Source organism: Thermothelomyces thermophilus, chromosome 2 (assembly GCF_000226095.1).
Source record: "Thermothelomyces thermophilus ATCC 42464 chromosome 2, complete sequence".
NCBI lineage: Eukaryota > Fungi > Ascomycota > Sordariomycetes > Sordariales > Chaetomiaceae > Thermothelomyces > Thermothelomyces thermophilus.
In genome coordinates this window covers 1,783,304-1,810,631 of record NC_016473.1, presented here as the reverse complement: position 1 = coordinate 1,810,631, position 27,328 = coordinate 1,783,304, and the positions used below count along the sequence as shown (strand labels likewise).

Genomic DNA, 27,328 nt, shown 5'->3' with positions numbered 1-27,328 from the left:
ATGTACATACTAGTACGGACGTACATACATACCCGACTCGTGCCACTTCGTTTCCGCTGGCTGATCTGGCGTCTGTTACCATCCCGGAAACTTGATGTTCTCTCTCAACAAAACTGCCCACTTCTAGACCTTCTGATCAGCAAGCAGATAGCCAGCCAGCCCCCCCCCCCCCCGGGGGGATGATTTTGCCTCACTTTAGCTAGAGTACAGAGTACCTGTACGTACACGCAACCATATCTACGTACACCATCCGCCACCTCGCCTTGATGCAGCGCCGACGATTTTTCTATGCCGGAGCTGCAAGTCACCGCATTAGCCGCTTTGGTCTTTGGTTGGTCCAATCCCTTCGAGTGGATGGGTGGCGAGCCGGTCCTGGGCCGATCCAAACCCACTCGTATACCAAAGAGGTGCTCCGGATGGGGGCGAGAGACAGCCGGCCAGTGAGCCCGGCCCAGTCGGGCCACCAGACTTAACCTTCCGGCAGCAGTGCGCCCAGCACAAAAAAGTCTATCTCCTGTACATACATTCTGCGTAGTACGTACACCACGTCCATGTAGTAGTCCGCCACGGGACAGAAGAGTACGTATGCAATGCTACCACCCATCCACCCACACACCCACCGCCACCGTTCCATTCGCCCTGAGCCACCTACGCAGCCGCTCCCAAACTTCCCCCCGCCCACTCGCCACAGCCGCCCGATGAATCCTCTTGCTCTAGGGGACTGCGAGCACATATAGCTCGCGGAAGAGCTCGCGTCCTGAGCTATGAGGATCTCATCATCAATCACGCTTCTTCATCCGCCCCTCCCACCCTTGTTTGGTCCTCTTTCGATCAGCCTGGCATGCGCCAGGAGGCGTGCTGCTCCGTTTTGGCGGCCGGCTCCCCACTTACCCAGGCCCAGGCCGCCTGCTGTTCTTGCCTCGCCCTCTGTGGCCCCACGAACTCCAGGAGAGGGAAAAGGCAGGGTGGAAGGGAGATAGAGTGGTATTGGCGCGACGGGGAAACGGACGGAAGGGGCGGAGAGGTGGGGGGCGTGAGAGGAGAGGAGGAGGAGGGGGGGGGGGGAGGGGGGCGGGCGCATCGGAGCGGGACCTTGCTCGCATTCATGTGCCCTAGTAGGTAGTGTGTACTGCGTTACTGCGTAGGGTGCTGCGTAGGGTGCTGCGTACGGAGAAGGCATACCAAGCACGAATACTGCGTGTACTTGGCAGTGCACTACTGCGTGTGTCTGTACGCAGCAATGTACTGTACATACGTACAAGTAGTATCCCACCTCGCACCCATAGTAGTAACCCTTTCCCTAGCCCCCTGCCTCATCGTCGCCTCTCATGAGAGAACTTCTGTGTTCCGTGCGTACCCTGTCTCCTAATGTGATGCATTGTTAATTATGGAAACCGAGTCTGCTGGGGGGAGGGGGGGAGGGGAGCGCTCTGGGAGGGGTAGTGAAGGACATGGAACGACCACACAACAGGCCTGCGCATGTCCCGAATCGGCCAATTCCCCCCGAGAGCTATCGGGTTGCTGTGCCGTCGATCCTAGTCTACGCTTGCTGGTAATGCCTTCCTGAATAAGGTACCGTGAGCTGTCGGTGAAGGTGTAAGTGGAGGGGGATAGAAATGAACGATGACGCGCCTGTCTTCGGGCTTCGCTTGCAGGCCGCTCACAAAATTGCCAGCGGTTGCGGGATTCGGGTTCTCGATCTCGGGAGCAAGCCCTGGCGGCAAACACGGGACAGGGCCTGGCAGGAGGGAACGGTAGTGTAGGTAGTGTAAGGGGTGGGAAGGGCGCTGTAGCATCTTCAGGTGGTACCCGACGGGGTTGCGACGCTCTCCACACAGATCGGACAATGTATGTCTGTACGTCCGTACTTGCGTGGGCGACAGTTCGCCTGTATGTGCATACATACAGTACATATATGTACCAGTATGTAAGTGTGCATATACACCGACGATCTCTTTCTTGATCACACAGAGCAGGAAAGGAAGCTGTACTCGAGGTGCAAAAACCCTTGGTCCACTGAGTAGTGTACCTGGTCGATAGCAGTGTAATCTGTAATCTGTACTGAGTTCGCCGAGTTGGGTGGCCATGTAGGTGGCGGCTCCTGGTCTTGGGAGCCTCACTCGGCGCGAATAGGCCGAAAAAGCCCTCGATGTCCGAGAACCTTCAACTTCGTCCTCGTCCGATCCCTCTTGTCCCTCCCCTTTCGTTCTTCTCTGATATTTGACCGGTACCAGAGTCCGGGGGCCTTCCATAACTGGACTGGAGTCTGCTTGCGCGCCACAACAGAACCAGAAGGTTCCGCAAGCGTCTCGAGGGAACCTGGGCCTTGACTTCACGGGTACATTCGGCCCGTGTGCGGCAAACTTGTGGACTTGACCTTTATGGCCCCGAGTCCCCTTTTTCTCTAGTTACTCTTCTCCCCTCTTGTCGTGAAGGCCAATCTCTTCTCGGAGTTTGCTTCAAAATAGGGATTGGGACTGTTGCACATGAGGGAAAGGATTGGTTATGCGAACCCTGACTCACGGGAATTGAATTAGGATCCGTCGCGGCCCAAGTTTAGCTGGTCCGCATGTCTTCCAGGGCTGAGGGAACTGCCCAGAGCGGTGCAGTGTACAAAGACACCGATGTCGTGTACTATGTAGGTGGAGCGTGGCGCCGGAACAGTTTTGTCTCGCCGGCGCTGCAATGCTGTCGAGGTTTGTTTTCGGCAAGGGTTGGGCATAGCGTTGCACCCTGCTCCGGAAAAGGAAGATGCGCAGTACTAAAGAAGGGCAAGGGGCGCCTTGAGGAACCAACACACTAGTGTAGGGGAACAGTGTGAAGGCCAGGCCCCGCCTCTTTCCCTCTTCTTCACCATCGTCCACCAGTGTTTCGAGTGTCTCAAGTGTTTCGAGTATTTGAGGCGTTTCGAACCTTGCAACGTTTCACCTTGAACGACCAGCACGCGAGTGCTCGTTCGCCGTTTGGTGCAGATTCGTTCTCTTTCTGGAAACTAGTGTAGTTCGAATACTGTCCCGAATATCCCCTGCCATGACAGCGTTTCAACGGCAGCGGGGAGATCTCGAAGGCAGCCTTTTCTGGTCTCGGATCAGTGCCGAAATTATCTCTCCACGATCGGCTTAACGTTACTCTAAGCGACATCCTCTCGAGCAGGGCACCTGGCTGTATTGTCTAACAAACTCGAAAAAGAACTTCTTCCTTACGGTGGGGAAACCGTGGAAACCCATGTCGCAGTCAGTACGGATTTCCCTGTAAAACGGATGCATGTGTGTACGGAGTAGTGTAGTGTAGTGTATGTCTGTACTGCCTGTGGAACCTGACAAGGCGCCGTCTGTGGATTGCTGGTGTGATGTGATATCCGTACCGTATAACTAGAGGAACTCGGGTACTCCGTACCAAGTACGTCCGTACACTCGTGGGAACTGCACTTTCACAACATTACGGAGAAACGAAGTTCCTCGGTACGTAGTAGGGAACTGCGTACTTGTTGCTTATCGAAAGTTCCTTTGTCATCATCGTCTCATTTCCGGCACTCCGCAGGGTCTCGGTACACTACTCCGTACTCCGTACGCAGGTGTTAGTGAAGTTAATCCGTAGTGTCTTTTTGTAAAGAGACAAGAGCCGCTCCTTTGGTCGCACCATCCTCTCAGTCAGACTTCGCAGTCGACCAAGCCCATGGTACCAGCATTGAGCCTAATTTTGTCAACCTGCGGACACAGACAGACTTGCGGAAATAGAGAGCTCGCTCGCCCACCCCAATTCGTGGAAAAGCCAGCCCAATCCCATTCTCGGCGATTTTTCGTAGCCGCACAATCTCCTCAAAATAACAATCACCCAAATCAGTTCGCTCCACTCACCTCGCCGGCCCGTCTTCATCGGCTCTTTCTCTCAGATGGGCTTCGGTGTGGCCATCTTGGCACGTTCGTTCGAGCCTCTGCTCGCAAACAAAAAGAGTATAGTCAGGTTGGTCAGCTTTCAGGAACGCGAACAAGGATCTGGCAGGGAGTTGGGACGAACTCCGTCGGAAGCGCGGGCAAACCATGCAAAGGTGAGCTAGCGCAGGAGAGGAATGGCGCTGTGGCTTGCCGGAAGGGTTACCCCGTCACCTCGTCGTCTCGAAACCTTGCCTCGACGCTATTTCCGCGATGCTCAGGCGCGGACTCGTACGCGGTACAATCGTGTCCAAAGGAGCACTACACTACGGAGGAGTTGTATTCACTCCTCCATGGTCGGTGGCTCTCGGCAAACATTGAACCTTTCGGGAGGGAGGTGGGGGGAGAGGAAAGGCGGCGCTAAGCGAGGTGGACGAGTCCAATTGGATAACGGATTGCGAAGAGCGTGCGGGCGGCCGGCCGATGAGGAAGACAGAAAGCGGACAAGGGGGAAGGTGCGCCACAAACCCACGCAGCCGCACCTTGTTTTTCCAGCTGAGTAATTGGCGGTTGCCATTGGCCGGGAAATTGACAGCGCAGCCGAATCGGCCCTTCCAGGCTAAAGTCTTTAGCTCCGTCATCAATGCGCCTTGCTCATTGGTTATGCGAACTGTGTACATATAGCCTGCGGCAGATTCCCACCCCCCGGATTCCATTGGCAGGGTGCCATCCCGCGAGGAAGTTTTGCATGGCGCCGATGCCTTCCCGCACCCACTGGCACTTCGCAAGTAACGTTGTGCCCGCGCTGGGGGAGCACCAGCTTCCCGGAGCCCCGGACGCCTGGGGAGAGCGGGTCAATGTTCACGATGAGAGACTATTTGGGCTCGTGTGTGGAGCAGAGAAATCGATGAGCGTGACTGAAAATTAAATATAAAGAAAAAAAAAACGCATACCGACAGCCCATGGGTGGCTTGCAATCCGTTGTTGATTGCTGATGCTCGCCAGTCCCCGGGTCAGGCAAAAGCCATGTCTCGGCCGGCTGTCCCGGGAAAGACATCAGGGCTGTCCAGTTGCGGGGTGCTTGTGCTGTACGGAGTATCCCCGTAAACTTGTGTACAGTACCTTACTGGTAAGTACGGAGTATGCACCTAACATTAGGTTATCAAGTATGGAATGAGAAACAGTTGAGCATTGCTGCAACACTGCACCGCGGATTTCCCTTTGTAATGGCAAGAATTATCCCGTGCACGAGGCCCTGATTGGAGTTCATAACTGGACTCCTCTTCGACCACCCTGGGTTTGAGCAGTATCAAGTCGACTCGTAAGATGCAGCCTACACTATGCATTCACAAGTAGGGTTCGAGAAGCGTTCATCTGTCTCTCCGTCTTTCCAACAGTGCAGAGACATCTTGACCCAGGATTGGCTGTATGCAGTCTGTAGCAGGTATATTGACCACTCCAGGCAGTCGGTGTTCCAGGAAACTGCTCTATTCCGTACAGTTAGTAGGCCGTCGGGTATCTGGGTAGGGCTGCAGCCAGTCTCCTTCTCTGCGACTCCAGAGACGGGCACTAATATCAATTGTTTCTTAGCAGACGCTCAATATCCATCGCCACCATAAGACGGGCCACACTCATATCTGCAATCTGGTGATCCAGGTTGAGCCTGCAAAGCTTGTGAAAATGGGGTGGAGAGTTGCTGCATGGCGCTGCTCGCTACCCGGAATACTTGCGTATTGTGTGCGTAAACTCCGGTATCACGTGCGACTACTAAAATTCTGCTCGATACCACTTCTAGCCACGGCACGGCACGGTACGGCCCATCGCAGCATCTCCGTCTGCTGTCGAGTTACGGGATCGGGCAGGGCGTCCTGCTGTGTGTTGAGAACTATGAAGAGTCGACTTCGCAGCAGGAGAAACCTCTCGATGGACAAGCATTGCGGGCACCCTTGCGAGGTGGGGACAGTGTTCCCTGTTTCTCCGCTGGATACTGCGGAGCCCAGACCGTCCCTCCCTCCACCTACACAGTACAGTGCTCCGTACATACACTCATACACTACGGCAAGTACTAGCAAAAGGCCCACCAGTCGCCAACCCGCACTCGCATTCTTGGCTCAAACGGGAGGCCGCGAAAAAGTGTGCCTACATCAAGGAGCAGTTCCTGCAAAATGACACCAACGTCAACTTGACGTGGATTATTCTGAATAGGTGTCATATCGCCACCATCGGTGATGAGAGAAACCCTTCGTAATGAGCAGCCTATCTTTCAGGTCCCATGGTGGACTGAGGAAAGGGAGGGCGGGGACCAGGGAAGCGCGAAGTATCAGCGGTCGCTGCTATATTAGCCAGCTAATATAGCCTTAATAAATTGGCTGAGAGGACGCAGCGAGTTCGTGGCCGCGCGACGGCCGCGAGCCTGACTGAATGAAGTCCAAGGGAGAAATGAATAGAAGGGTTGCCATCGATCGGGAGGGAATTCAACAATCGAAGCTACTCTAGCAGAGGAGATTCTCTGCCTTGTATGCACATACAGTACACTACATGTACGCTTGAAGATTGCGTTTGGGAGCCGATCTTCCCTGCCAGCGGGACAGCTGAGCAACCACGCCAACCCTTCCACAAGAGGAACTGTACTCCGTACAGGGCGCGATATCCCAGTTCCATGCGTGCCAATCAAGTCTCCGCCCCATCGCCTTAATAAAGCGATGCTGCGTATTTAATAAAACTTCCGGTAGCGCGCAGGATCTTTTCTCCTCTTTCCCGGAACCTGGAGAAACTGTGACTAAAACAGAGGTCCGGCACGGCAAACGAGTTATGCCCAGAATGTTATTTGCCCACAACAGCTGGCTGACGATTGGCGCCGAAGCGACCGTTGCTCCAGCGACGCCCAAGGAATGTGGCATGCGCCCTTGGTCGTGGCGCGCGCACGGTCAGCTGCCCCTGTCCTGTGAAAAGTGTCCTGCTCTTCTCCCGGTCTCCCCAGGTCCGAGGATGCTTGTAGACGAGGGTTCAATGATAGCGATAAGAGTTGCGGGAGCAGAGGTCACATCCGCAAGCGCCCTCCCTGGGCAGATCTCGCAAAAAAATCCTCCGCAAGCCGGTCCCCTGACTTTGCCCGATGCGATCGCGATTGCAACGTCCGCCCACGCGGCCAACAAGCTCAGACAGTTGCAATTGCAACGGACAGCCACCGGTAACAGCCGGGTGGGCTTGACCTGAAATGGACCAGCAAAGAACGGAGTGGGAAGTTTAAATCCTGGTGTGACCGGACCCGCCTACCCACCCTCCATCCCGGAGGCCAAGCAGCCACTAGCGTCGCCACAAGCAGCCAAGGACCGCCCGGAATGTTTCCTGGCGACCAGGAGCATGAAGCGCCTGCCGGTCTAGTTGATGAGGCGTTGCGAAGTGCAGGGAGGAGGGACGACAAGCTTCGTGCATACGCTACAAACTAATCTCTGAACGGCGCTGGGTCCTCTGTACAGTACAATCTCGCAATGAATCGTCATCCATTCAGTTCAGTTCCAACGCTGGCTGTATGCCATGAATGATGAGGACGGCAGATATGAACTCGGGAGAACTGAGAAGGTAGAGCAGCAGAACAGAGAAACCGAACGCGCCTCCAGCACCAGCAGCAAAGCAAATTCGACTTTGGTAGTGAGAGGGCATGGAGTGCAGTCTCTGAGAGGGCAAGAGCGGCGGCGACAGGCAGGCAGTCACAACTGAGGTGTTTTGGTCACCCGGCACACCATCACCTGTTGCCGAGTCCTTTTTTAGCAACACCGACCCGCCTTCTTTCCCATTCCCAGCCTGCAGAGCAATTTATTTGTTGAACCGCAGACCTACCTCGACCCTGCACGCGCGCCCCCCTCAAGGCCGCTTCTTGTGACCGAGCGATATCTGGGAGGTCCTACAGAATTGACACCGCACTGCTAGGAGGCCCGCAGTACTCCGTACTCGACACTGCGGAAGCCCGGGAGTAGGCCGGACGTTGTTGATCGACCATCGTGACACCGCGTCTCGTGCCGTTTCTGGTCCGTTCATTCAACGGATTGCACGTAGAAAAACACACAGAAAATGGAGAACACTGTCAAGGTATGTGAACCATGACGAGTTGTAAAAATCAGTACTCTGTACATTACTAACCCGACACTCTGCGTGCATGTTACGGCAAGGTGCGTGCTTTTGGAGAGGCGTTTCCAATCCGGAGATGCCATTCAGTCATTTTCTCCTGGCCCAATCATAGCCAGGTTGTGCTGGCCGTGCAGGAGGCAGCAAGCAGCCCATTCAACGAGCCGAGGTCTACTGCGGTACACCTGCCGTGGTGTGACCGTCGCCTCCCACAGGCTTCAGGACGTCGACGTTTGACGGTAGTGGTAGAAGAGACAGGGAGAGAGACATGCATGCATCGCGGCGCTCGAGGCTGACTGCCGGCTGACGGCCATGACTCGAGAACCAAGGCGTTTTGCACCGCTTTATTTTATTTTATTTTATATTTTTTTTTTTTACTTTTATTTTTTTATTTTTATTTTTATTTGCCGTGCACGCTCATGTCGCATGTATGGATGCGTATGGGGCTGCCGTGCCACCACACTCGCAACCGAGTGGTCGTTCGATTCGACGTCGAGTTCGATTTGTGGGATCGCGTCGCCGCACGCCCATCTCGTGTCCGGACCGGGGTGCAGCCTGCTCAGAGTCATGGCGCAAAAGCGGGCCCAGGCACCAGTTCCCATTTGGGCATGTCGTCAAGCGGCGCCGTTTCGCTCCCCTCCGCACTTCCTGCTTCCGCCCTGGGCGGCTTAACTCGAATTGCGCTACGACCGGATCGGGCGGCGCGTGCCCGGAAGTTCCCTGCTTTGGCACCCCCACCCGTGTGTGGAAACTCAACTCCCGCTGCGAGCTCCCAAGGTTCTAATCACCGCAGCAGCAGCAGCAGCAGCAGAGAGCACAGCACATCCTCAACGGAGTTGCAACGGGAGCCCGCCGAGCAGCATCGCTTGTAGCTCCAACCCAGCTACTTGGGACCAGAGGAGCTTAGTCGAGCTCCCAGCTACAACTCTTGGATGCTACCTCTCATCGTTGGACATCAAGAACACGAATTCCCAGTCTGGATACATTCAGACAATTGCGAAGCAGGCAGATAGATGCTCGCATCTCGCTTTTCATGAGCATCAGCCGTCCCGCCGATCGCTTGTGCGTTCGTCCTGCTCGAGGCGCGCGAGAAGAAAGACAAGGCGCGTCGTGCGCGCGGCCGAAGACTCGAGAGTTGCTGCGGTCCACCACGGCCCAGCTTCCTCTTTCTGCCGTCAGAGCCCGTCTTTCGACGCGGTGCGAATGGCGCGGCCCATGACCGAGCAACCGCGATCTTCACACGCTCACGCGAGAGGTGGAAACGCTCTTGTCGCTGATGATTTCGTTTACGGCTTTCCTGCCAATTGCAAGGCCGACTAGGCGTTTTCAACGGCCGTTGAACCCATCTATATCAGCGATAATATTTATTGTCTTCGCGATCTCCTCCTCTGGCGGGGTGGACAGGGGTGGGCTGTGCGCCATCTCCGCCAGCCGAATAATTGCTGGGGTCCGTCGCTTTCGTGGCTGTCACCCCGGTCGAGTAATCTCGTGAACCGACTTTTTTTTACCTCCCCTCTTTTCTTCGGCGCGTTTATCGCCCAACGGTCTTCTAGAAATTAGCGGGTCGCTTGTCTCCCGCCCAGGATTCCTCGGAGGATTCTGGTGCTAATCAGGTGCCCCTGTTTCCTCGGCCGAACAAGGTCTGAACCAGGACCCTGCTGCCTGAGCCAGGATTGGACGGAGGAGGGGCCGAGGGGCGGAAGTGCCGTCCTGTCCGCCAAACCCTCCCCCCCCTCTCTCCCCCGTCCCCTTTTGCCCCTCCCCTTCTCTGATCGCTTGGCTTGCCTCGAGCCTCGCACACACCAATATGCTCGCCCCCTTTCGCATCCATCCAGAACCCCCAACCCCACTACCGTCCGTCATGGTTCTGCTCCACGGGCCATTCCTCATCCAGCCCGCGCGCTGATATTCCGAAGAGCCTGCTGGTGATGTTTTGCTTCCCGCTCGGCAGAGGACTGGCTGGGCAGGGCGGACCTTAACGGGAATCTCTTGACAGACGTCGAGGTACCTACCACAGTACCAAATTTACTACTTCATACCCTTGTGAACAATCCGTACACTACACCCCTTCCGCCTTCAACTCTCGGGGTTTTGACACAATCCGCATCCACCATGAATGTACTTACAAGAGTTGTTTCGTCCCTCATGCCTCACTGATTTTGGGCAACCGCCCAAGCATGACAAAAAAAAAAAATTCAGGCGGTCCGATCCCTTGGCTCAGCGGGAAATCTCAGTCGATATCGTTTGACTTGCTCTCATCACAACAATCTCAGGAGCCAATATCCCTGGAGAAACAGAAACCTACTTGGTACGGTCAGTAACGCAGCACTCCGTAGCAAATGCGTTACGAGCACTTGTAACGACTGCGACCATGCCGAAGGAGAGATGGTCGCACCCTGGTCCATGATGGGACAGGCCCCGGCCAGTATCTTGCCCCATCTCGACTAGCAAGGGCCTCGGGAATGCCTGCCAGATTCCCCCCTCGTTTCTCATCCTCCTTCCCTGTATGGTTGGAACGCTTCTGCATCGGCCCTACAAGTGGTGTTAAACATTACCTTAGCGGTTCGCCCTCCTTCCTTTGCCGCACCCCCCCTCGGGCCAGTGCCGAAGCTTCTCATAAGACGGTCCCGTCCAGTAGTCCCCAATGACATTGGCTTATACATACAAGTACATACATTGTGCCCTTACTACCTGGTCGCGGCTCGCGGTCCGTTTCTTGCCACCTCTTCACCTCGCCTTGTAGACCAAGATCCAGCCAGTTTTGCTGCTCCTGGACCGGCCAGCACTTTGTCAAATCGTCCTCGCGAACTTGCCCCGGGGGCCAAGCCATCTGCACGCTTCCGTCAGGGGCGTCTCCCTCGCAGCCTGGCTCGAAGAGGAGGAAAAACAGGTCCTGTCGAATCTTTGGTTGGTTTGTGGGTCTTGATCAACAACTTGTCCCGGGGAAAGGGCATGTTCCCATGTCAGCCACAGCTACCTACACGATGGCAGAGCTGAGGGCTGAGTCGCAACATGGCGGCATGTGGTCCAACTACGGAAATCCGGTGCAGATGACCGGCCGGTTTAACCCCCAGGACCCGTCAGTGTCGGTTGCGCCGCCAGCGTCATCACATCTTGTGCGTCCCAGGAGCCATACGATGGACTATCCGCAGTACCAGCCGGGCCGGCCGGGACAGGAGGAGGGCGAGCCGTACGATCGATACCCGCACCCGTCGTTGAACATCCCCAGCATCAATACGCTGAAGCGGCCCTACTCGCAGGTGGATCAGGCTCCCTATACCGAGATGGTGCAGGACCTGCGGGAGGACTACAAGCCGCCGAACCATGACCAGAAGCTCCTGTCTTTCAAGAAGGTTGGAGACAAGCATACCATCGTGGATGCCAAGGGCAGGATCCACGAGATCGAGATCGAAGCGCAGCTGCACGGCATGTTCTTTCTCTCCGAGTTCCCATCGACGACGGGCGACGGCAACGTGCTCAATGCCGAGCTGACGTGCTACCGGCGCAACCTGTTCCAGATCAGCGGCAGCATCTGCTTCCCGCAGATCCCCCTCTCGGTGCTGCTGGAGTCGGGCGAGACGAGCCAGATCAAGAACATGGAGGTCAGCATCTCGGCCATCGAATCCGTGGACGGCCACCCGGTGCGCCTCATTGTGATTCCGTGGAAGACGCCGCCGCCAAACTCGCCCGAGACGAGCCAGGCGCCCGATCAAGAGCCTCCCACGTTGCCCCTGATCCCCCCATCCGAGGATGAGGAAGAGAGCGGGGGCGACCACTACGCCATCTATCCGATCGGGTGGAGGAGGTTGCAGTTCAGGATGTGAGTGTGTGATGCGCCCGCTACGAGGCGGCGGGCGGGGGGTGAAAGCTTTCTTTGAAGAGGTTGCGATTTGCTAATCCCTGTGGCTTTTCAGAGCGACGGCGAATAACGGACGGAGAAAGGAGCTCCAGCAACACTTTGTCCTTCACCTCAAGCTCCACGGCACTCTGGCGAACGGGCAGAAACTGGTCCTCTCGGAGCTGACGACGGCACCCATCGTGGTGCGGGGGAGGAGCCCGAGGAACTTCCAGGCGAGAAAGGAGATCCCGCTCTTGGGATCGAGCGCGGGCTCGCGGGGGCAGACGCTGGTTGAGACGGGCCACGGTATTGTAGCGCAGGCCGTCATCCTGAACAAGCCCCCATACGATTCGCGGCCGCGCCTGTCGAGTCTCGATGTACCCCGGTCGGCCTTCACGTTTACCGCACCGAAGCAAATGCCCCAGAGCCCGATGCAAATGCGATCCAAGTGAGTGGACCAAAGCCCCCCCGGCCCCCCCCCTTTCTTTTCCCCCTTAACCTATGCGACAGGAGTCGAAGGGGGAAGAGAGAGAGGAACGGAGAGAAGAGGGATGTGGGGGCCGGAGGAAAAAAAGGCGGTCTCGCTAACACAAGCACACGCAGCTCCTACCCAACGGCCTGGAATCCTCCGCCACAAGTCTCGATGCCGCACACGCCCGGGTCAGCCAGCTACACGACGTCCACCATGCCTCCGGACCCCTACCCCAAGATGCCCCTATCGGGGGCTCCCGCTTTCACGGCCGAGCCGCAAGAGATGCCGATGCAACCAAGCTCGATGGGCCCGTCGGTCCAACTGCCGCTCTCGGCATCCCACGACCCGCACCAGCACCAGCACCAGCCTCAACACCACCCACACCCTCACGCCCACGCCCACGCCCACGCCCACGCCCAGCAACAACAGCCGACCCAGCCGCCGATCCGCACGCAATTTGCAACCTACACGTCGGCTCCTCCGAACCACCTCTCCCTCTCGTCTACGACCGGCGGCGGCAGCACGACCTCGCCGGACAACTCGCTCGCGGTGCCGCGGCACATCGGCGACGCCAACCCGCGGCCGTCGAAATCGCCGCGCCACGCGAGCCACCAGTCGGTCACGTCGTCCATCTCCAACGAGACGGCGTCGGGCGAGTACCGCTACGGCCCGCCGCCACCCCAGCCGCAGGCCGCCCCGGCGAGCGGCTACCCGGCCCCGCCGCCGGAGACGAGCCCGCAGAGCCACCACCCCGCTCTCCCGCCGCCCCCGCAGGGCACTGCGGGCGGTTACGGCGCGCCCGCGGCGGATAACGGGGCGGGAGGAGCCAACCCGGCAGCAGCGGCAGCAGCGGCGGCGGCCGCCGCCAGGGATTACATCCCGGCTTCGCAAGGCTGGGCGGCGGCGGCGACGGCCCCGGGCGCCGCGGGTAGCGGGGATCCGGCCAACCCCGGCGGGGACCGGCCGTACGGGTATCCCGCGACGGCCGGAGGCAGTGCCGGGGGTCCTCCTCACGCGGTGAAGACGGACGGACACCCTCATGCCGGCGCTGCGGCGGCGGCGGCGGCGGTGGGGCAGGCGGGCGCGGCGCAGGCCGGATACGGGTACACTTGGAACGCGGCATAGGCATAAATTGGAGAAGGGAGGGGGAGGAGGAAGAGGTGGAATGAGATGGGGTATAGAGGGAAAGCCTTTTTTTTTTACCTTTTACTTTACTTTCATTTCCCCCTTTTTTTCTCTTCGTTTCTTTTTTTTTTTTAAACTTCTTCCTCCCTCCCGCAACTTTGAGGCTGTATACTACAGAGAAAGCCGCGGTCTACCCATCGTCCTCCTCCTCCTCGACCTATTGCTTTCCCGTTCACAATCGCACGTCGGAGAGCCCGTCCTCTCCGAGGATTCAGACGACCTGGAGATTGTTGACTCCGAGGCCAGTCGGGAAGAAGAGCGGACCATGGGAACCCGGCATCAACAGCACCACAAGATGGGAAGTTCGGGTGTGTGTCCGGGAGCGGTACCCCCCAGGAGATGGGGGTGGTTGATCTGGTTCGGTTCTGGAAAAAAAAACCATTTGCTTTGTCGTGTTTGGAATTCTTGGTTGCTGTTTTGGTCCAGTTCATTTTTTCGCATGGCAGGCAGGAATACCTTTTGGTAGCCGGCTTAGGGGGAAAGGGGGAGAGGGGGGGGGGCAATCGTGATGTGGGTGGATCGTTTCGTGTTTCCCCTGGAATCATTGCGGTTTTGCTGTGCTCCAAGCGTTTTTTTTTTCTTTTTCAATAGCTTCTGTTTCTTGTCTCCCCCCTCCACAACGCACATTCTCCAAGGTTGTTTTGTTTCTATTTTCTTTTCCCGCTTTTCTTTCTCGTGTGCATCTGTTCATATACTTCATGGAGAGCAGAGCAGGGGCTGTTTGGATTGATACCACATGTTACGTTACCACATTCACATTTCTTTTCTCACCCTCTTCTCTCCAATACGTTCATGATTGATGAGAGCCGTCTGTCGCTAATGGCAGTGCTTACATGGGGCAAGGAAGAATGGAGGAAGGGGGCACAAGGGATGTTAGGCGTTGTATTCATCATCCCGCGCAGCATTGTACATACGTATGTAGCTACCCCGAGATTGAAACATACGACCCCACGGGTGAGGCGAAGCGGTGTTTCATGGTTTGCCTGGAGTCCAACTGTATACACTACTCCGTAATTACTTGCAGTAAATGAGACAGTATACGTCCATACGTACACGGGCTTGAAGATGGATTCTCATCATACTCGGTTCCTGGAAACGACAGGAGTGCCAACGATCGGAATCAACTACCGATGCTTATTGCATGTGAGGGCCATAGCGCCGATCTTGGTTTCGCGGGAAGTGAGGGTGAGTGCCATATTCTGCTCTTCAAGTATGTACTGTACCAGAGTAGTTACGGATACACGGTATGGGTTGGTGACATATGATTCGAAAAATGGGATTGTGCAAGGCATCCAGGGTTGGGGTTGTGCCGCGCACAATGCGTCGCCCCTGCGCAGCTGCAAGAAAAATGCCAACCCCTGCTGCATTACCGTAGTAGGTAGCTCATCAGCTCATGGGAAACGATAGAACGTCTCATGTAACGACCCGCAGCATAAGACCCAGCATAAGACCCAGCTCGCGCATCTCCCTCCAACCCATCTGGGCGCTCCCCACCCGCTAATTCATCGATCGAGACCAGTCGACTGCGGAGAGAAGGAGGCCTCGCCAACCTCGCCAATGTTTGAGCTTCCGGACGCGAAACGGTATGTTTGCCGACCACCCTCACTCACCCTGGGCTCCCAAGGGCGGGCTCATGCGACAACCGCGGTTCCCGCGACTGACGGATTGACAAACAGAGTACGGAGGGAAGACCTCTTCGACTCGGCTTCGGAGCGCCACTCCAGCCCGGAGCTCCAAGACGAGGAAGCGGCGGAGCTGCGGGCAAAGCTGAACGAGCGCCTGGCGGGCCTGCTCTCGATCAGCATCCCCCCACCGCCCCCCGCCGCACCGGCACCGGCACCGGCACCGGAACCAGAACCGGGACCGGAACCGGCAGAGACAGCGGCAGATGCAGATGCAGAGGACTCGGGCGAAGAGCCGCAGCGGCCGCAGCAGCGGGAGGGGGGTGCAAAGCAAGGAGCCGACAAGCTCGAGTTCGAGTTCCGCCTCTTCTCCACCCCGGCTGGTGCTCCTGCTCCCGCGACTACTTCGGGCACCGGCGCGGGCGCCTCCGCCCCGCCGCCGCAAAAGGTGGTGCAAAAGGTGGTGCTCCTCCCCGACGACGAGGCCGAGGCGCCGTTCGACGGCCCGGCCATCGCGCCGCGGCCGCTGTCGCACTACATCCGCGGGGAGCTGTCGGAGCGCGAGCGCGAGCAGTTCCGGCGCGCGGCCGTGACGGGGCGCGAGGTGCTCTCGTGGGCGGCGCAGCGCGCCTGGGGGCTGGAGGTGCCCTGGAGGGTGACCCGGGTGACCGTGTCGGTCGGGTCCGGGTCCGCGCAGGGGAGCCGCCTCGGCGGCGGCGGGACCCGGGGGGAGGACCCGGGGGTGGTGGAAGTAGAAGGGAGACGGAAGAAGAAGAAGAAGACGCGGCCGGGGAAGAAGAGGAGGATAGTGCTGAGGAAGAGGGAGAAGATCAGGAGGGAGAAGGAGGCGGAGGCGGAGCGGCTCAGGATGAGCAAGGAGGAGCACTTGAGGGAGAAGAAGAAGCGGCTGAACAGGGAGAAGAAGCTAAAGAGGAGACAGAAGGAGAGGGAGAAGAAGATGGCCGCGAGGGCGGCGGGAGCGGCGGCTACGGCGACGGCGACGGCGACGGCGGCGACAGCGGGAGGGGACAAGGAGGGTCGGGGGCCGTCGGCGTCGGCGTCGGCGTCTGAAGGGAGCGACGGCGAGGACTAAGTACGCTGCCTCGCTGAGTATATATACTGTACAGTCAGCCCATCGAGTTTCGGCACCGGGACGAGGCAGGCAACTCAATAATACAAAACACGCATCGCGCAGATAATTTCCGAGAGGGCGCGAGACGGAGTTCGCTTCGGAGAGACAAAGTCGATCGCATCAGGATATCCATCACACCTAGGCGGCCCTTGTCATTACGAAAATAGTCCTCATAACCTCCGAGTCCAGTCCGCCCATAAAAAGATGTTTTATCAGATTTGGCGCTACGAGCGGTTGAACCATGTACCTCTTCCCTTCGGGCAAATGACCCCATCGCGACTCCTCCTTTTTTGTTTCCCTTCTTCCTTTTTCTTCCTTTTATTTTTTCCCTCCCTCTCTGCCTTATTTTTGTGCCTACACTTAAATGGTAGCCATTCTTTTTTTTTTTTTTTCCCAAGCTCACTGCACCGAGATAGCGTGTCCCCCCGCTCCATTCCTGCCTAGTGTAACTGATACCTTGCTACCTTGGTAGGTAACCCCCTATACTAGTACTATGTACCGTATGTACTGTACTCCGTACTGTAATACCTACTGCCAAGTACGGTGCTAAGGCAACCCAGGCGCCGCGGTGGGTCTGGGTTGGGGTTCTTAGTGTAGGCCTTGCCGCTGAACCCTGCAACCGCCCGCCAGCAGTCGACCTCCACTGCCGTTCGTTACCGCCAAGAACGGTTGAGCTCCCCACCAACAAACATGAACGCGCTGTGGTCATCAAGCGCCTCGGCCGACGGCGCTGCAGGTGGCGAGAAGCCGTCGGCTGACACTCCAGCCGAAGAGACAAAGGCGGGCCCGACCGAAGACACGAGCCCAGCTGAGCCCGCGACCTCAAACGGTCCCGAGAACGAGAAAGCGCCCAAGCGGCCAGGCCTTCGACGAAACCATCCCTCCGTCCCTCCTCCCCCCGTCCCGACCGCACCCTCCTCCTCCTCCTCCTTTTACTCCTCCTTTCCCTCCTCCGACTCGAACACTAAGGACGAGATCACCGACGACAGCAAGAACAACAACAGCGGCAGCCGCAGCAGCAGCAGCAGCCAGAATGGATCCTCCTCACCTCCAGCCCCAGCTCGAGAGCGACAAGCTCAGAGCTTACCTCAAAGCAAACAGCAGCAGCAGCAGCAGCAGCAGCAGCAGCTAGGCCAAGGCCAACCGCCGCAAGACTCCCTTTCCCTCGCCCAGCTCCGCCGCATCGTCGCCGAGTTCCCCCGCGCCGAGCCCATCGCGTACGACTACGTCTACGCCGACATGGCCCCTCTCGAGGAGGAGGTCGACGAGTGGTTCATGTACAACTTTTGGCAGTGGGTGCGTCTGAACGCCGCCAATCGCGCCTTCTACTCGGCCTGGGCCCGCCTCTTCCCTCCTCCTCCTCCTCCCCCCCCTCCCGCTGCCACCTCAGCGGGGGCGGCGGCCGATTCCGGGAAAGGGAGTGGTGGCACCCCCCCGGCGCCCAAATGGGACCGGGCTGACGAGGAGGGGGAGGAGGAGGCCGCCGAGAGGAAGAGGGTCTTTGTGCGCGCCCTGCTGGAGGGGTTCAGGAGCAGCGACCGGATCGCCAGGGCCGAGGCCATCGGCGCCGTGGTCTACCTGGTGCTGGGGCGCTGGACCGAGACCGTCAAGGCCGCCGGCGTGCTGGGTGCCGCGGTGCTCGAGGGCAAGGCGAGGTCCGCGGCCACGCCGCAGCAGCTCGAGGCCATGAAGGAAGGGGTGCGCCTCGTGGCCGAGTGCGGCGGGCTCGAGCTTGTCTGGGAAGCGCTGAGGGCCGTCTTTGAGCTGTTCTGGTGAGTGCGGAATCCAACCCCCGTTGGGGAAGCCTCATGGAGATCGCCTGCTAAGGGATGTTTCGTTTTTGTCTTTCTCAGGTCGGACGACCTCCCGCAGAACGTGCAGATGGTGGCAGAGGAGTTGATCCATTTGATGACCATCCTGTACATGGCGATGCAGGAGGCGCTGGATGACCCCGAGGGGATGGCAGAGGTCCGGCAAAGGCTGCGTAAGTACACAATCTTTGGGCTGTCGGTATACGTCTGCTGACTCTCCGAACACAGTCGCCCTGAACCCCAGCTTGACCAGCTTCCTGCTTCAGGTCGTAGTGAAGCTGCGGTGGGACGAGACGGGCATCCTCCCGCAGACCCAGGTACGGTCTACGGGCCTTCCCCCCTTTTTTCTTTCTCCGGAGAGGAAAGCCGAGACTGACTGGCCACCTTAGATATTTCTACTCTTTTGGAAGTCCATCTTGCTGGTCTTCGGCGGCTCCAAGGACCTCGCCGAGGCTAAGAAGGCCACTAGCGAGATGATCGGCTGTGACGACAAGAACATCATCACCGCGTCTCCGCTCGACTACCACGCTTTCCGGCAGGAAATCACCTCCAAGTACCCCGCCTATATTCCTCCCCAACCGCTCCTGCCCCTCGAACCAGACCAAAATACTATCATCCCCCCTCTGCCCAACCACCCGACAAGAAACAACGCGGCTAACGGAATCCACCCGGGCCCTCCCGGCCCGGGCGGGGGCGCTTCTATCCTGCACCAGCCGGTCCATATCGCCACTCCCGCCCCCTCGCCGCCGCCCAGTCCCGGAGTCGGTGGGAAGGGCGGCAAGAAGCAGAACTACCAGACGAACCAGAACTTTCCCTTCATGTACCCTCCCCTCGACGCTACTAGCAACAGTGCGGGCGGTAAAGGCGGCGCTGCCCTGCAGGATCTGCTGGTGGGAAGGAAATGGGAGGGCAGCGACGTGCCTGCTTCGATTCTCGAGGCCGGCGAGCTCTTTTCTAAGCGGGTCCGCATGAGCCGCGCTACTCGGCAGCTTTGGGAGGAGCGTGAGGAATTCCTCAAGTTCGAGAGAGGCTACGACGCCGACGACGACATCGTGGACGAGCTGGATCTGTCGTCGCTGACGCTCGAGGAAAGGGAGGAGCTGGGGCTGGCCAAGGCCTCCGACGACAAGCCGCGGAAGCCATCCAACTCGGGGCCCGACTACGGGCCGCGGGGAATCAGCCAACAAATCAAGGAGCGTCTGGACGCCGTGGAGGGGTTCTACGTAAGTGGTTTGAATATATATATATATATATGTACTCGACCGCGCGCTGGCGGGCTAACTCGCTCTCGCAGAAAGAGGCCCTACCCCACCTCCAGTCGCTGGTCATCGTGTTTCTGAGGCAGATCACGGCCATGACCAGCAATCTGGTGTCGCCGCAAAACGCCAACGGGCCCCAAGGACCGCCCAGCGCACGTCCGAACGGCGGGCAGCAAAACGGGCACAACGGCCCCAACGGCGGCTCCAAGGGCGACCCATCCTCGCCGCTGGATGCCGACGTCGATGAGTTGCGCAGCAGAGAAATCGCTGCCAAGGCCGTCACCGGCACGTTGATCCTGCTGCTGAAGTGGTTCAAGCTCTCCCACGTTCTCAAGTTCGAGTACATGACCCAGCTGCTGCTCGATCTGAACTATCTGCCCATGGCGCTCAAGATCTTTGCCATGTACGATGTCCAGCAGGTCGTCGAGAGCAGGACGGACCGGCTAGAACACAGGTGAGCTATTTGTGTCTCCTTTGGAAAGAGGCCGTGCTGTAAATGTTGTTACTAAATGACATCGACTGTTACAGCTTCTTCTACTTCTGCGGCTCGCGCGCGGGCGTTATTCCCCAACAACACTCTGTTCCCAACCCAACAGCAACCGATTTCGAAGACATCAGCGACGACGACGCCGCTCCGCCCCCTATCAAACGCCGGCGCTCGCCTCCGAATGCGCATTCCGAAGCCGGCGCCTCCTCCTCCTCAACTGACCCCTCCTCCAACGCGTCGTCAGCATCATCATCATCATCATCATCATCATCATCATCCACAACCAATGAACCCCCACCTCGGCCGGAAGTCGACGAGCTCGGCTATCCCATCAACCCGCTCCCCGCCGAGCCCATCACCGACTTCTCGCGCCGCAACTTCTTCTCGCTCATCAACTACCTGCGCATCATGCAAAAGATCTGCAAGCACCGCGCCCACCGCAACCTCCTCATGGTGCAGTACAAGTCGTCCAACATACTGCGCAAGTCGCTCAAGGTGCCGCAGCACGAGCTGCGCCTGTACACGCTCAAGCTGTTCAAGAACCAGGTCCCCTACACGGGCCGCAAGTGGCGCCAGTCCAACATGCGCGTCATCACGGCCGTCTACCTGCACTGCCGCCCGGAGCTGCGCGACGAGTGGCTCGTCGGCTCCGCCGTCGAGGACCAGGTCGACGAGGCCGTCCCGCTCGAGCAGGCCCTCCGCAGCCTCACCCACTGGTTCAACCTGCGCCGCTACCCGGACCGCATGGCCGGCGCCGGCCCCGGCGGCGCCGCCATGCTGAGGCAGGCCATGAAAGAGGAGCACGACTTCTTCGTCAGGGAGCTCGAGAAGGCCGACTGGAGCTGGCTTTCCGACGGAGGAGCCCCGGCCGGTGCCAATGGCGGCGCTGGCGGCGACGAGGCCGGTGGTCCCGAGGGCTCCATGGGCTGGGAGGAGGGGAGCTGGGGCTGAAGCGGGTTGTTTTTTTTTTTTTGGGGGGGGGGGGGGGGAGTTGGCGGACTTAGAGAGTGTGTGTTACAGAATGATGCAGGGGCGTGGGGGATGCATATGTGTGTGTGTGAGAGTGAGAGAGTGAGAGAGTGAGAGAGTGAGAGAGTGAGAGAGTGAGAGAGTGAGAGAGTGAGAGAGTGAGAGAGTGAGAGAGTGAGAGAGTGAGAGAGTGAGAGAGAGAGAGAGAGAGAGAGAGAGATCGAGAGGAGAGAGGAGAGTATGTGTGTAATGGGTTTGGCGTTTGGTGTACGTACGTAGCAGTGGTAAGGGCTGCAGCTTTCCCCTATATCAACAACTATATTCTCCGTATCGATCAGCAAGGTTCTCTCCCCCGAGACTAGGGGCATATGAGCTCGACAAAAAGCATAATTGATATAAGGTGGTCTGTTGATCGGCCCTTGTCGTCCACCCCTTCATCAGTTTGTGTGTGAATCGCGCAGCCAATCTATGAAAGACCTGATAAACCAGTGTGTGGCGAGAGAACAGGATATCCATGTTGATGTCTCATGTGCCTCATAAATCCATCACATCATACACAGCAAACGTCCTCCTCCAGTCCCTGACTCGCACGCAAGAGAGGGACTAGCTATATACAACTGATATCTGTAGCGATGACAGAGTGTGCCAGACTGTGGTTAAAAAAAAAAAAAAAAAACCCTGCTTCGTCCGCACGCCCAGCCCTACACATATATATGTCTGTGTTGAGGCTGCCGACATTGGCGGACAAAACAGATAAGGTGCACAACATCCGGAGGTGCGTGCAAAGAGGTGAGTGTAGAAATGAAGTGAACATACCAAACCCCCAACCATCCCCATCCTCTCTCTCCCAAACAAGAATGTCGTCGTCCAGATGCCCAAACATGTGATTCCCGAGAAGAACAAGTGCCTCCCATCATCATCATCTGACCAAACCATATAAGCAAAGAAGAAAAAAGAAATAGAGAAGGAAGGGAGAAAAGGAGAGTAAGACTGTCTTCTAGAGACAGGAAGTATCGATAGCCAAGAACTCCTCAACAACGCCTTGCGATATGGGGTGTGGAAACCTGCCACACAGCCTATGCCCCTGGCATCCGTGCGTCGTTGTGTTTTGTTGGGGTATATATATTATGCATCGCGCATGGGGCCGTACCAAGCGGCGCTCTCTAATCTGGTGAGTCCTCAGACTCTTTCCCTCTTCTTAAAACACAAGGAAATAATCGAAGCACTCTTGCGCGAAGACAAGTGCCGGCACTGTTTGTTGTCGCCCATCGCCGGCCAAGGCTATATCCAGTCACTCTTGGCGACGGTCGGCAGTGGTGAAGTGGTGTTCCCCGTGTCCCGGCGTCGTGGCGGACTCCGAGGGGGGGAGTTGCTGTTGCTTCTGCTCCTGCCGCCGGGGAGCTTTGAGCCTGGAGGCACGCCAAATCCGACGTCCTGAGGGCTTTGTAGCTTAGCCTTGTTTGGGGAGCTAGGACTGTAGATCTTGGGACTCAGAGTAAACTCTCCCTTTTCTTTCGCAGCCTCGATGCTGGGAACTTGGCTGTCGGTTTTCGGGAAGGCCGGCAGTCTTCCCATCCTTGCATCCTGGACCGGTTCTCGTTGCCCATTGTTGTCTGTCTTCTCAGCAGGCTGGGTAGGGGCAGTAGAGACGGTAGGAGCAGGACGGGTAGCAGACCGAACAGCGATGGTTCCAGCGCGTTTGGGGCTCCTCATGCTTGGGTTGTTTGGTACGTTGGGGCAATCGAGGGTGTGAACCACGCTGTCGTCGGCCGCAGGCTTGGTTTGGGCTAGCGGAGGCATGTCGTCGACGGAAGAAAGACGCAGTCCAATCTGGACCGTGGCGGACGACACCAGCGATGAGTCCCTCCTGTGCCGTATGTCGGCCAGGTTGGCCATCGACGGAGGTGGCTTAAGAGAGTCGGCAGGCGAGTATGTCGTTGCTGGCAGAAGCATTGACGCCTTGGAGGCGACGGCGCCCCGCGGAAATAATGAATAGGGGCGTTTGCGAGCGTGGGTTCCCGCAGAAGTTGAGGAAATGCGTGCGGGTTCCGGCGCCTTGGGCAGCAGGACTGATGCCACGGCCGAAACCAGTTTGTTGGAGCGGACCGAGTCTCGGCTTTGTCCGCGGCTCTGCAATGGAGCCCTGCTGTCAAGTACCTCCTCTTCTTTCTCGGTGCCCATCAGGATCTCCTCGCTAGTTACCCGGCGCAAGCTCCGCGGGCCGGTCACCGGGTTCATTATATGTCGGTCGTAGTTATCGTCGTCGCTGTTGTCAGAATCGTTTGAGTATTGGCGTGTGATCTTGTACCTCGCTCTCGTGTTCTCATACTCCCCGACCTTGTCCCTGGGGCCAATGGTCGACATGGTGCTAGACTTGAGGAACAAGTACAGGCCGCCAGTCATGAGCCCCGAGACATTGGCCACGACCGAAGCGATCATGGCCAGGTCCAGGGCATTCCCGAATTGTCTTCGGTCATTTCTGAACCCCTGAACGAAAAAGAAGGGGATCATGAACGACTGGAAACCGTGAGCGAGTGGGAAAACAAGTGCAACGGAAAACAGAGGGGCCAGCTTACGTCTGAAATGGCTGCGAGCGCGAGGTAGTACACCATTCGGGAGGCAGCAACCCTGGCGGTGACCTCAATCTTGATGCTGCGGTACAGCCGAACGAACAGTGTCAGGGCCGAGCCCAGAACAATGCTTGTGATGGCGACCAGGAGGCCGAAGCAGAGGACCGAATAATGCGCGACAAACCAGAAGAGCGAGCTTAGGCAAAAATTGGGAGAGCGGTCGAAGTCGGCAATCAGAAAGTTGGCGAGAAGGAGCATGCCGACTGTGGAGAGGCAGATCGACACGTTGTACTTTCCCCTGGGCGCGAATGGTTTCTTTCGGAGGGCCCTGATGGCGATTTCGACTCCGAAGACAAGCTGCGTGTAAGGGGCAATGAAAACGGCTGTCACGGCGTCAGCATGCATTCTTCTTCTTCTTCTTCTTCTTCTTCTTCTTCTTCTTCTTCTTCTTCTTCTTCTTCTTCTTCTTCTTCTTCTTCCTCCTCTTCCTCGGCCCAAGCAGAAAAAAACAGGGTCAGCTTACCAGGCAGCATGAGCTGAGCTATCCATGTACAACCTCCGCCAAAGAAGCTGTCGAGGCCGGTAGACTGGACGCCGGCAAAGATAAAGCTTTGGATGAAAATGCCGACGGATAGCACCAGCGGATAGACGTCGGCCTCAGGCACGAAGGTGAAGCCATTGCGCCTGATCTGTATGAGCGAGATGCTGGGGAGGGGCGTGAGGCGAATGGTTGTTTGGGATGGAGAGCCTTACCAGAACCTGAAGCTCCTGTTGTTCCTCCTTTTCCTAAAGTACGAGTCGCACAAGATACCCAGGGTGGTGGCGAAGGCGGCTATGATGTTGAAGGAAGCCAGGATGATGATGGATGTGCGGATGGATTTGGCGGTGGAGAATCTCAAGTCATTCAAAAACATTTGCTGGGAGGCGAAGGAGGTCCGATTGAAGCCAGTCCCGGACCTGTTGAAGTTGCTGGTCTGCGACATCCACTCCTTGTTGTCGTCCCGCGACTCCAACCACCCGACGCCCCCTGGGAATCTTGGATATGGTGGCGACATTGGGCTGGGGCTGATTCGGCGTGCAGCCGCGAGGCTGGTGTTGGCGACGGAGCCGTGTTAGCCCTCCGGCTGTCGTTCAGTCATCTAAACCACGTCGTCGATCCCGTAGAGCACGTCGTCGTCGTCGTCTGATGGGTGAGGAGGAGAGCGGCGAGGGTAAGTACGGCAAGCTGATAGAAGAGGTGCAAGGCGCAGTAATGGCATCGTCTTCGGAGGGCACGCCTTGGTCGAGAGCAGCAGGGGTGGACGCACGCCTTGAACCCAACCACGCCATCCGAAACAGTGCCTGAGCGACCCAAGACTTGCTGTGCTCGTCCCCGCCTTGGGAAGACCAGCAGGGGTCCTGAGAAGGGGGGGGGTTGGAGGAGTAACTTGCGCCGAGGGGCGGGATAGAGAGCGGGCTGAGCAGGGTCCGACAAACATCACGAATCAGCGCCGCTCCTCCAGTCGTTATCTTGCCTCGCGGTCCAGTCCCAAATCAGGTTCTTTCAAGAGTTGGGGGCTAGAGGCGAGAAGATTCTGTTCGGCGATTAGGGTCTTGTTCCAACCAAGACCTTCGGAACCCTCGGGAAAATTGGAATTATGAGATATAGCTCAAGAATTACGGAGTAGCCGAGTCGATTCCATCATCAAGGTGAATCGCACCTTCCCCTCCCCCAACCTTCCTTCCCTGCTGGATCCATTTCCAGTCGATGCTGCTTTCAGCACTGCCAGGCGAACACAGCATCGACTGGCCATGCCTCGGGCACACTGGCCAAGACGGAAGAGAACGATGCGGTCATTGACGGGGGGATTGGCAAGTGCGGGACGGTTGTGCCCGTGCGGGGCTAGCGACGGGAAAGTTCGAGTCCTACGAATGGCCGGGGTCCCGTGTCTTGAAGCGGCGGTACCAAGAAGACCATATCTGGGATCCGATGGAAGGGGCTTGATCCGGTGTCAGGTCGGCGCTGTGTAGTGCAGGTAGGCGGTTTTTTTTTTTTTTTTTTTTTTTCTCGGAGAGTCGGGGCCCACAGGCTCGATGAGCCCGCGGGGCATTGGCGGGGAAGGTTCCAAAGCATAGCTGTAAATGTGCGGTTGAGGCAGACCTGTGACAGCCCCACGTTTCGGCTTGCTGCAGGAACCGTTCTTGGCTTCTGAGCTTGCTTGGGTGGGTACGGCACTCTACGGAGTATGGTAGGCAGGGATCAGGGCTGATCAGGGCTGCCGCTGATCAAACTGCCTGACCTTTCCGCGTGTATGTATGTACGGATTACAGTACATACATCATCCCTACATCCAACCCAACGGCTTTTCCCGCACGCCATTCCCCCCCACGATACGCGGAACGCAGCATCAGTACGAGAGTAAGGATCCGTTGTCCTAGCCAACTGCGATAGCATACAAGTCATTTTGGGGGTCTGCATACAATTTTTGATTCACCACCTGATCTCGGCCTCCCAACTTTGTCCCTAGGGCTCCGATGCTATTTCTTAATTCCTTCACGCGCAACACAGAAGAAGCCGTGGAAATTACGGGTTATGTCAATGCCAATGCCGCGTAGCGTTGCAGTGACTACACGGTACGTTCAGCATCCCAAGGTTTCCTTACCCTGGCCTCAACCCGGCGACCCAAGCCAGCCGATTCGCTCCTTGAGCACGGGGCAGTTTCCCAGCCTAAGGATGACCTCGAGGAAACACCGGAACTATTCAAGCCCCCTGCGGCTGCGACTGGCCTCACCCTGGATTCCGACGATTCGTCGCACGGGGAGGCCCGTTCGGAGACCTGCATCCAGTCATAATTCGCCGTTTTCCCCCCGGCAACGGTCCCGGTGCAGGGCTCTGTGTCAAACACGACCGGAGAGCCCACTTTCCACGGATTCCGGGGCCAGGGGGGAAGGGCTAGAGTTACACCATCCTGCTATCACTTTCGGGTTGCGGGTTCATATCAAGGAGCGCTGACGAAGGAAAGAAAACATCCGTGACACGACTGAAGGCTGCAAGAACCGTGCTAGTCGGCTCCACTACGAAGTGATAGAGGTGGACGCACTTCACTACCGGGTAACAAAGCCTTTACTCGACCGGAGGGAACGGATACTTGAAAGTATATTCATGCTAGAACCAAGATGAGAAAGGAGAAAAGAAAGCAAAGAAAAGAATCCGCACCAATTTACGCATGGCCTGACTCCAGACCATACGTCCGCCTTCGGGCGGCTTTCCCCCCCCCTTCCGTCCCTCGCTCTCCAACCCTGACAGGGGGGCCAAACATATCCAAGCGTTGCTGACGAGCACGGCCGGCGGACGAACGTGGAAGCTGATCATTCCGAAACGACGGTACCCCTCTGACACGGAGAAGTTCAAGATTCTAGAAGCAGGCACGTATGGCTCGTTCCCCTATAGTAATAGGTTCTGACTAGCAACACCCTCGTCCGAACGGCATCGGGGCCACGAAGCAACCACCTTATCGCACATATAAGCATTGTACTAATTAATCAGCTCAAGCCGGAGGCCGTGAAATGTTCACTGGTGAAATGTTCACTCCTTCCTGTCCCTGGAGACCAGTGAAATGGAAAACTAGGAAAAAAACAACATGTTTTGGACATTGTTTAAACACAAGACGTAGCCAGATTCTTCAATATCCAAGACACGTCGTGACCCGGCCGTCTTGGGCTTCCCTGATTGCCCTTCCTCGATAATTTTCCTCTAAAGAACTTTAAACGGATGGATTGGGAAGAAGGTTTGAACGAAATTAATTCATGATACCAGAACGTTTTACCTCTGTTTCCCCAAGACCCAACCAAACTCCTATGGTGTGAATTCGGGAAGTTCCGGCTATGCGACGTGATCGCTTTCTGGCTCGAGCCAACCAGTCACGGGAGGACGCTTGGCCGGGGTACTTGGCTCGAAGTCCAAGTGATAATAATTTCCTAGTCCCAAATACCTGCGGCACAATTAC

The 27,328-nt window shown here is 57.4% G+C and overlaps 5 protein-coding genes across 5 annotated transcripts; 4 read left to right on the top strand and 1 right to left on the bottom strand.

Annotated features, from left to right (window-relative positions):
- Positions 1–4,629: 4,629 nt before the first annotated feature.
- On the top strand, positions 4,630–6,120 carry MYCTH_2125192 (uncharacterized protein; the record flags this gene model as incomplete). The annotated part of the gene is made up of 4 exons (XM_003661426.1): positions 4,630–4,758; positions 4,878–4,960; positions 5,668–5,825; positions 5,957–6,120. The coding sequence occupies 4 exons, from the start codon at positions 4,630–4,632 to the stop codon at positions 6,118–6,120; spliced, it is 534 nt and encodes a 177-aa protein (XP_003661474.1).
- Positions 6,121–10,981: 4,861 nt separating this feature from the next.
- MYCTH_46530 (uncharacterized protein) lies at positions 10,982–13,432 on the top strand (the record flags this gene model as incomplete). Its single annotated transcript, XM_003661425.1, has 3 exons — positions 10,982–11,817; positions 11,912–12,283; positions 12,439–13,432. The coding sequence occupies 3 exons, from the start codon at positions 10,982–10,984 to the stop codon at positions 13,430–13,432; spliced, it is 2,202 nt and encodes a 733-aa protein (XP_003661473.1).
- A 1,412-nt stretch (positions 13,433–14,844) lies between these two features.
- MYCTH_2300915 (uncharacterized protein) lies at positions 14,845–16,532 on the top strand. The gene has a single exon (XM_003661424.1). The coding sequence runs from the start codon at positions 15,050–15,052 to the stop codon at positions 16,205–16,207; it is 1,158 nt and encodes a 385-aa protein (XP_003661472.1). The 5' UTR covers positions 14,845–15,049; the 3' UTR covers positions 16,208–16,532.
- A 347-nt stretch (positions 16,533–16,879) lies between these two features.
- MYCTH_2300913 (uncharacterized protein) lies at positions 16,880–20,770 on the top strand. The gene is made up of 6 exons (XM_003661423.1): positions 16,880–18,018; positions 18,100–18,230; positions 18,286–18,374; positions 18,447–19,280; positions 19,352–19,770; positions 19,845–20,770. Exons 1-6 carry the CDS (start codon positions 16,937–16,939, stop codon positions 20,752–20,754), a joined length of 3,465 nt encoding a protein of 1,154 aa, XP_003661471.1. The 5' UTR covers positions 16,880–16,936; the 3' UTR covers positions 20,755–20,770.
- A 1,110-nt stretch (positions 20,771–21,880) lies between these two features.
- MYCTH_2300911 (uncharacterized protein) lies at positions 21,881–23,782 on the bottom strand. Its single transcript, XM_003661422.1, has 2 exons — positions 23,349–23,782; positions 21,881–23,289 (listed from the first exon to the last, which is right to left on the bottom strand). Exons 1-2 carry the CDS (start codon positions 23,745–23,747, stop codon positions 22,054–22,056), a joined length of 1,635 nt encoding a protein of 544 aa, XP_003661470.1. The 5' UTR covers positions 23,748–23,782; the 3' UTR covers positions 21,881–22,053.
- Positions 23,783–27,328: the final 3,546 nt, after the last annotated feature.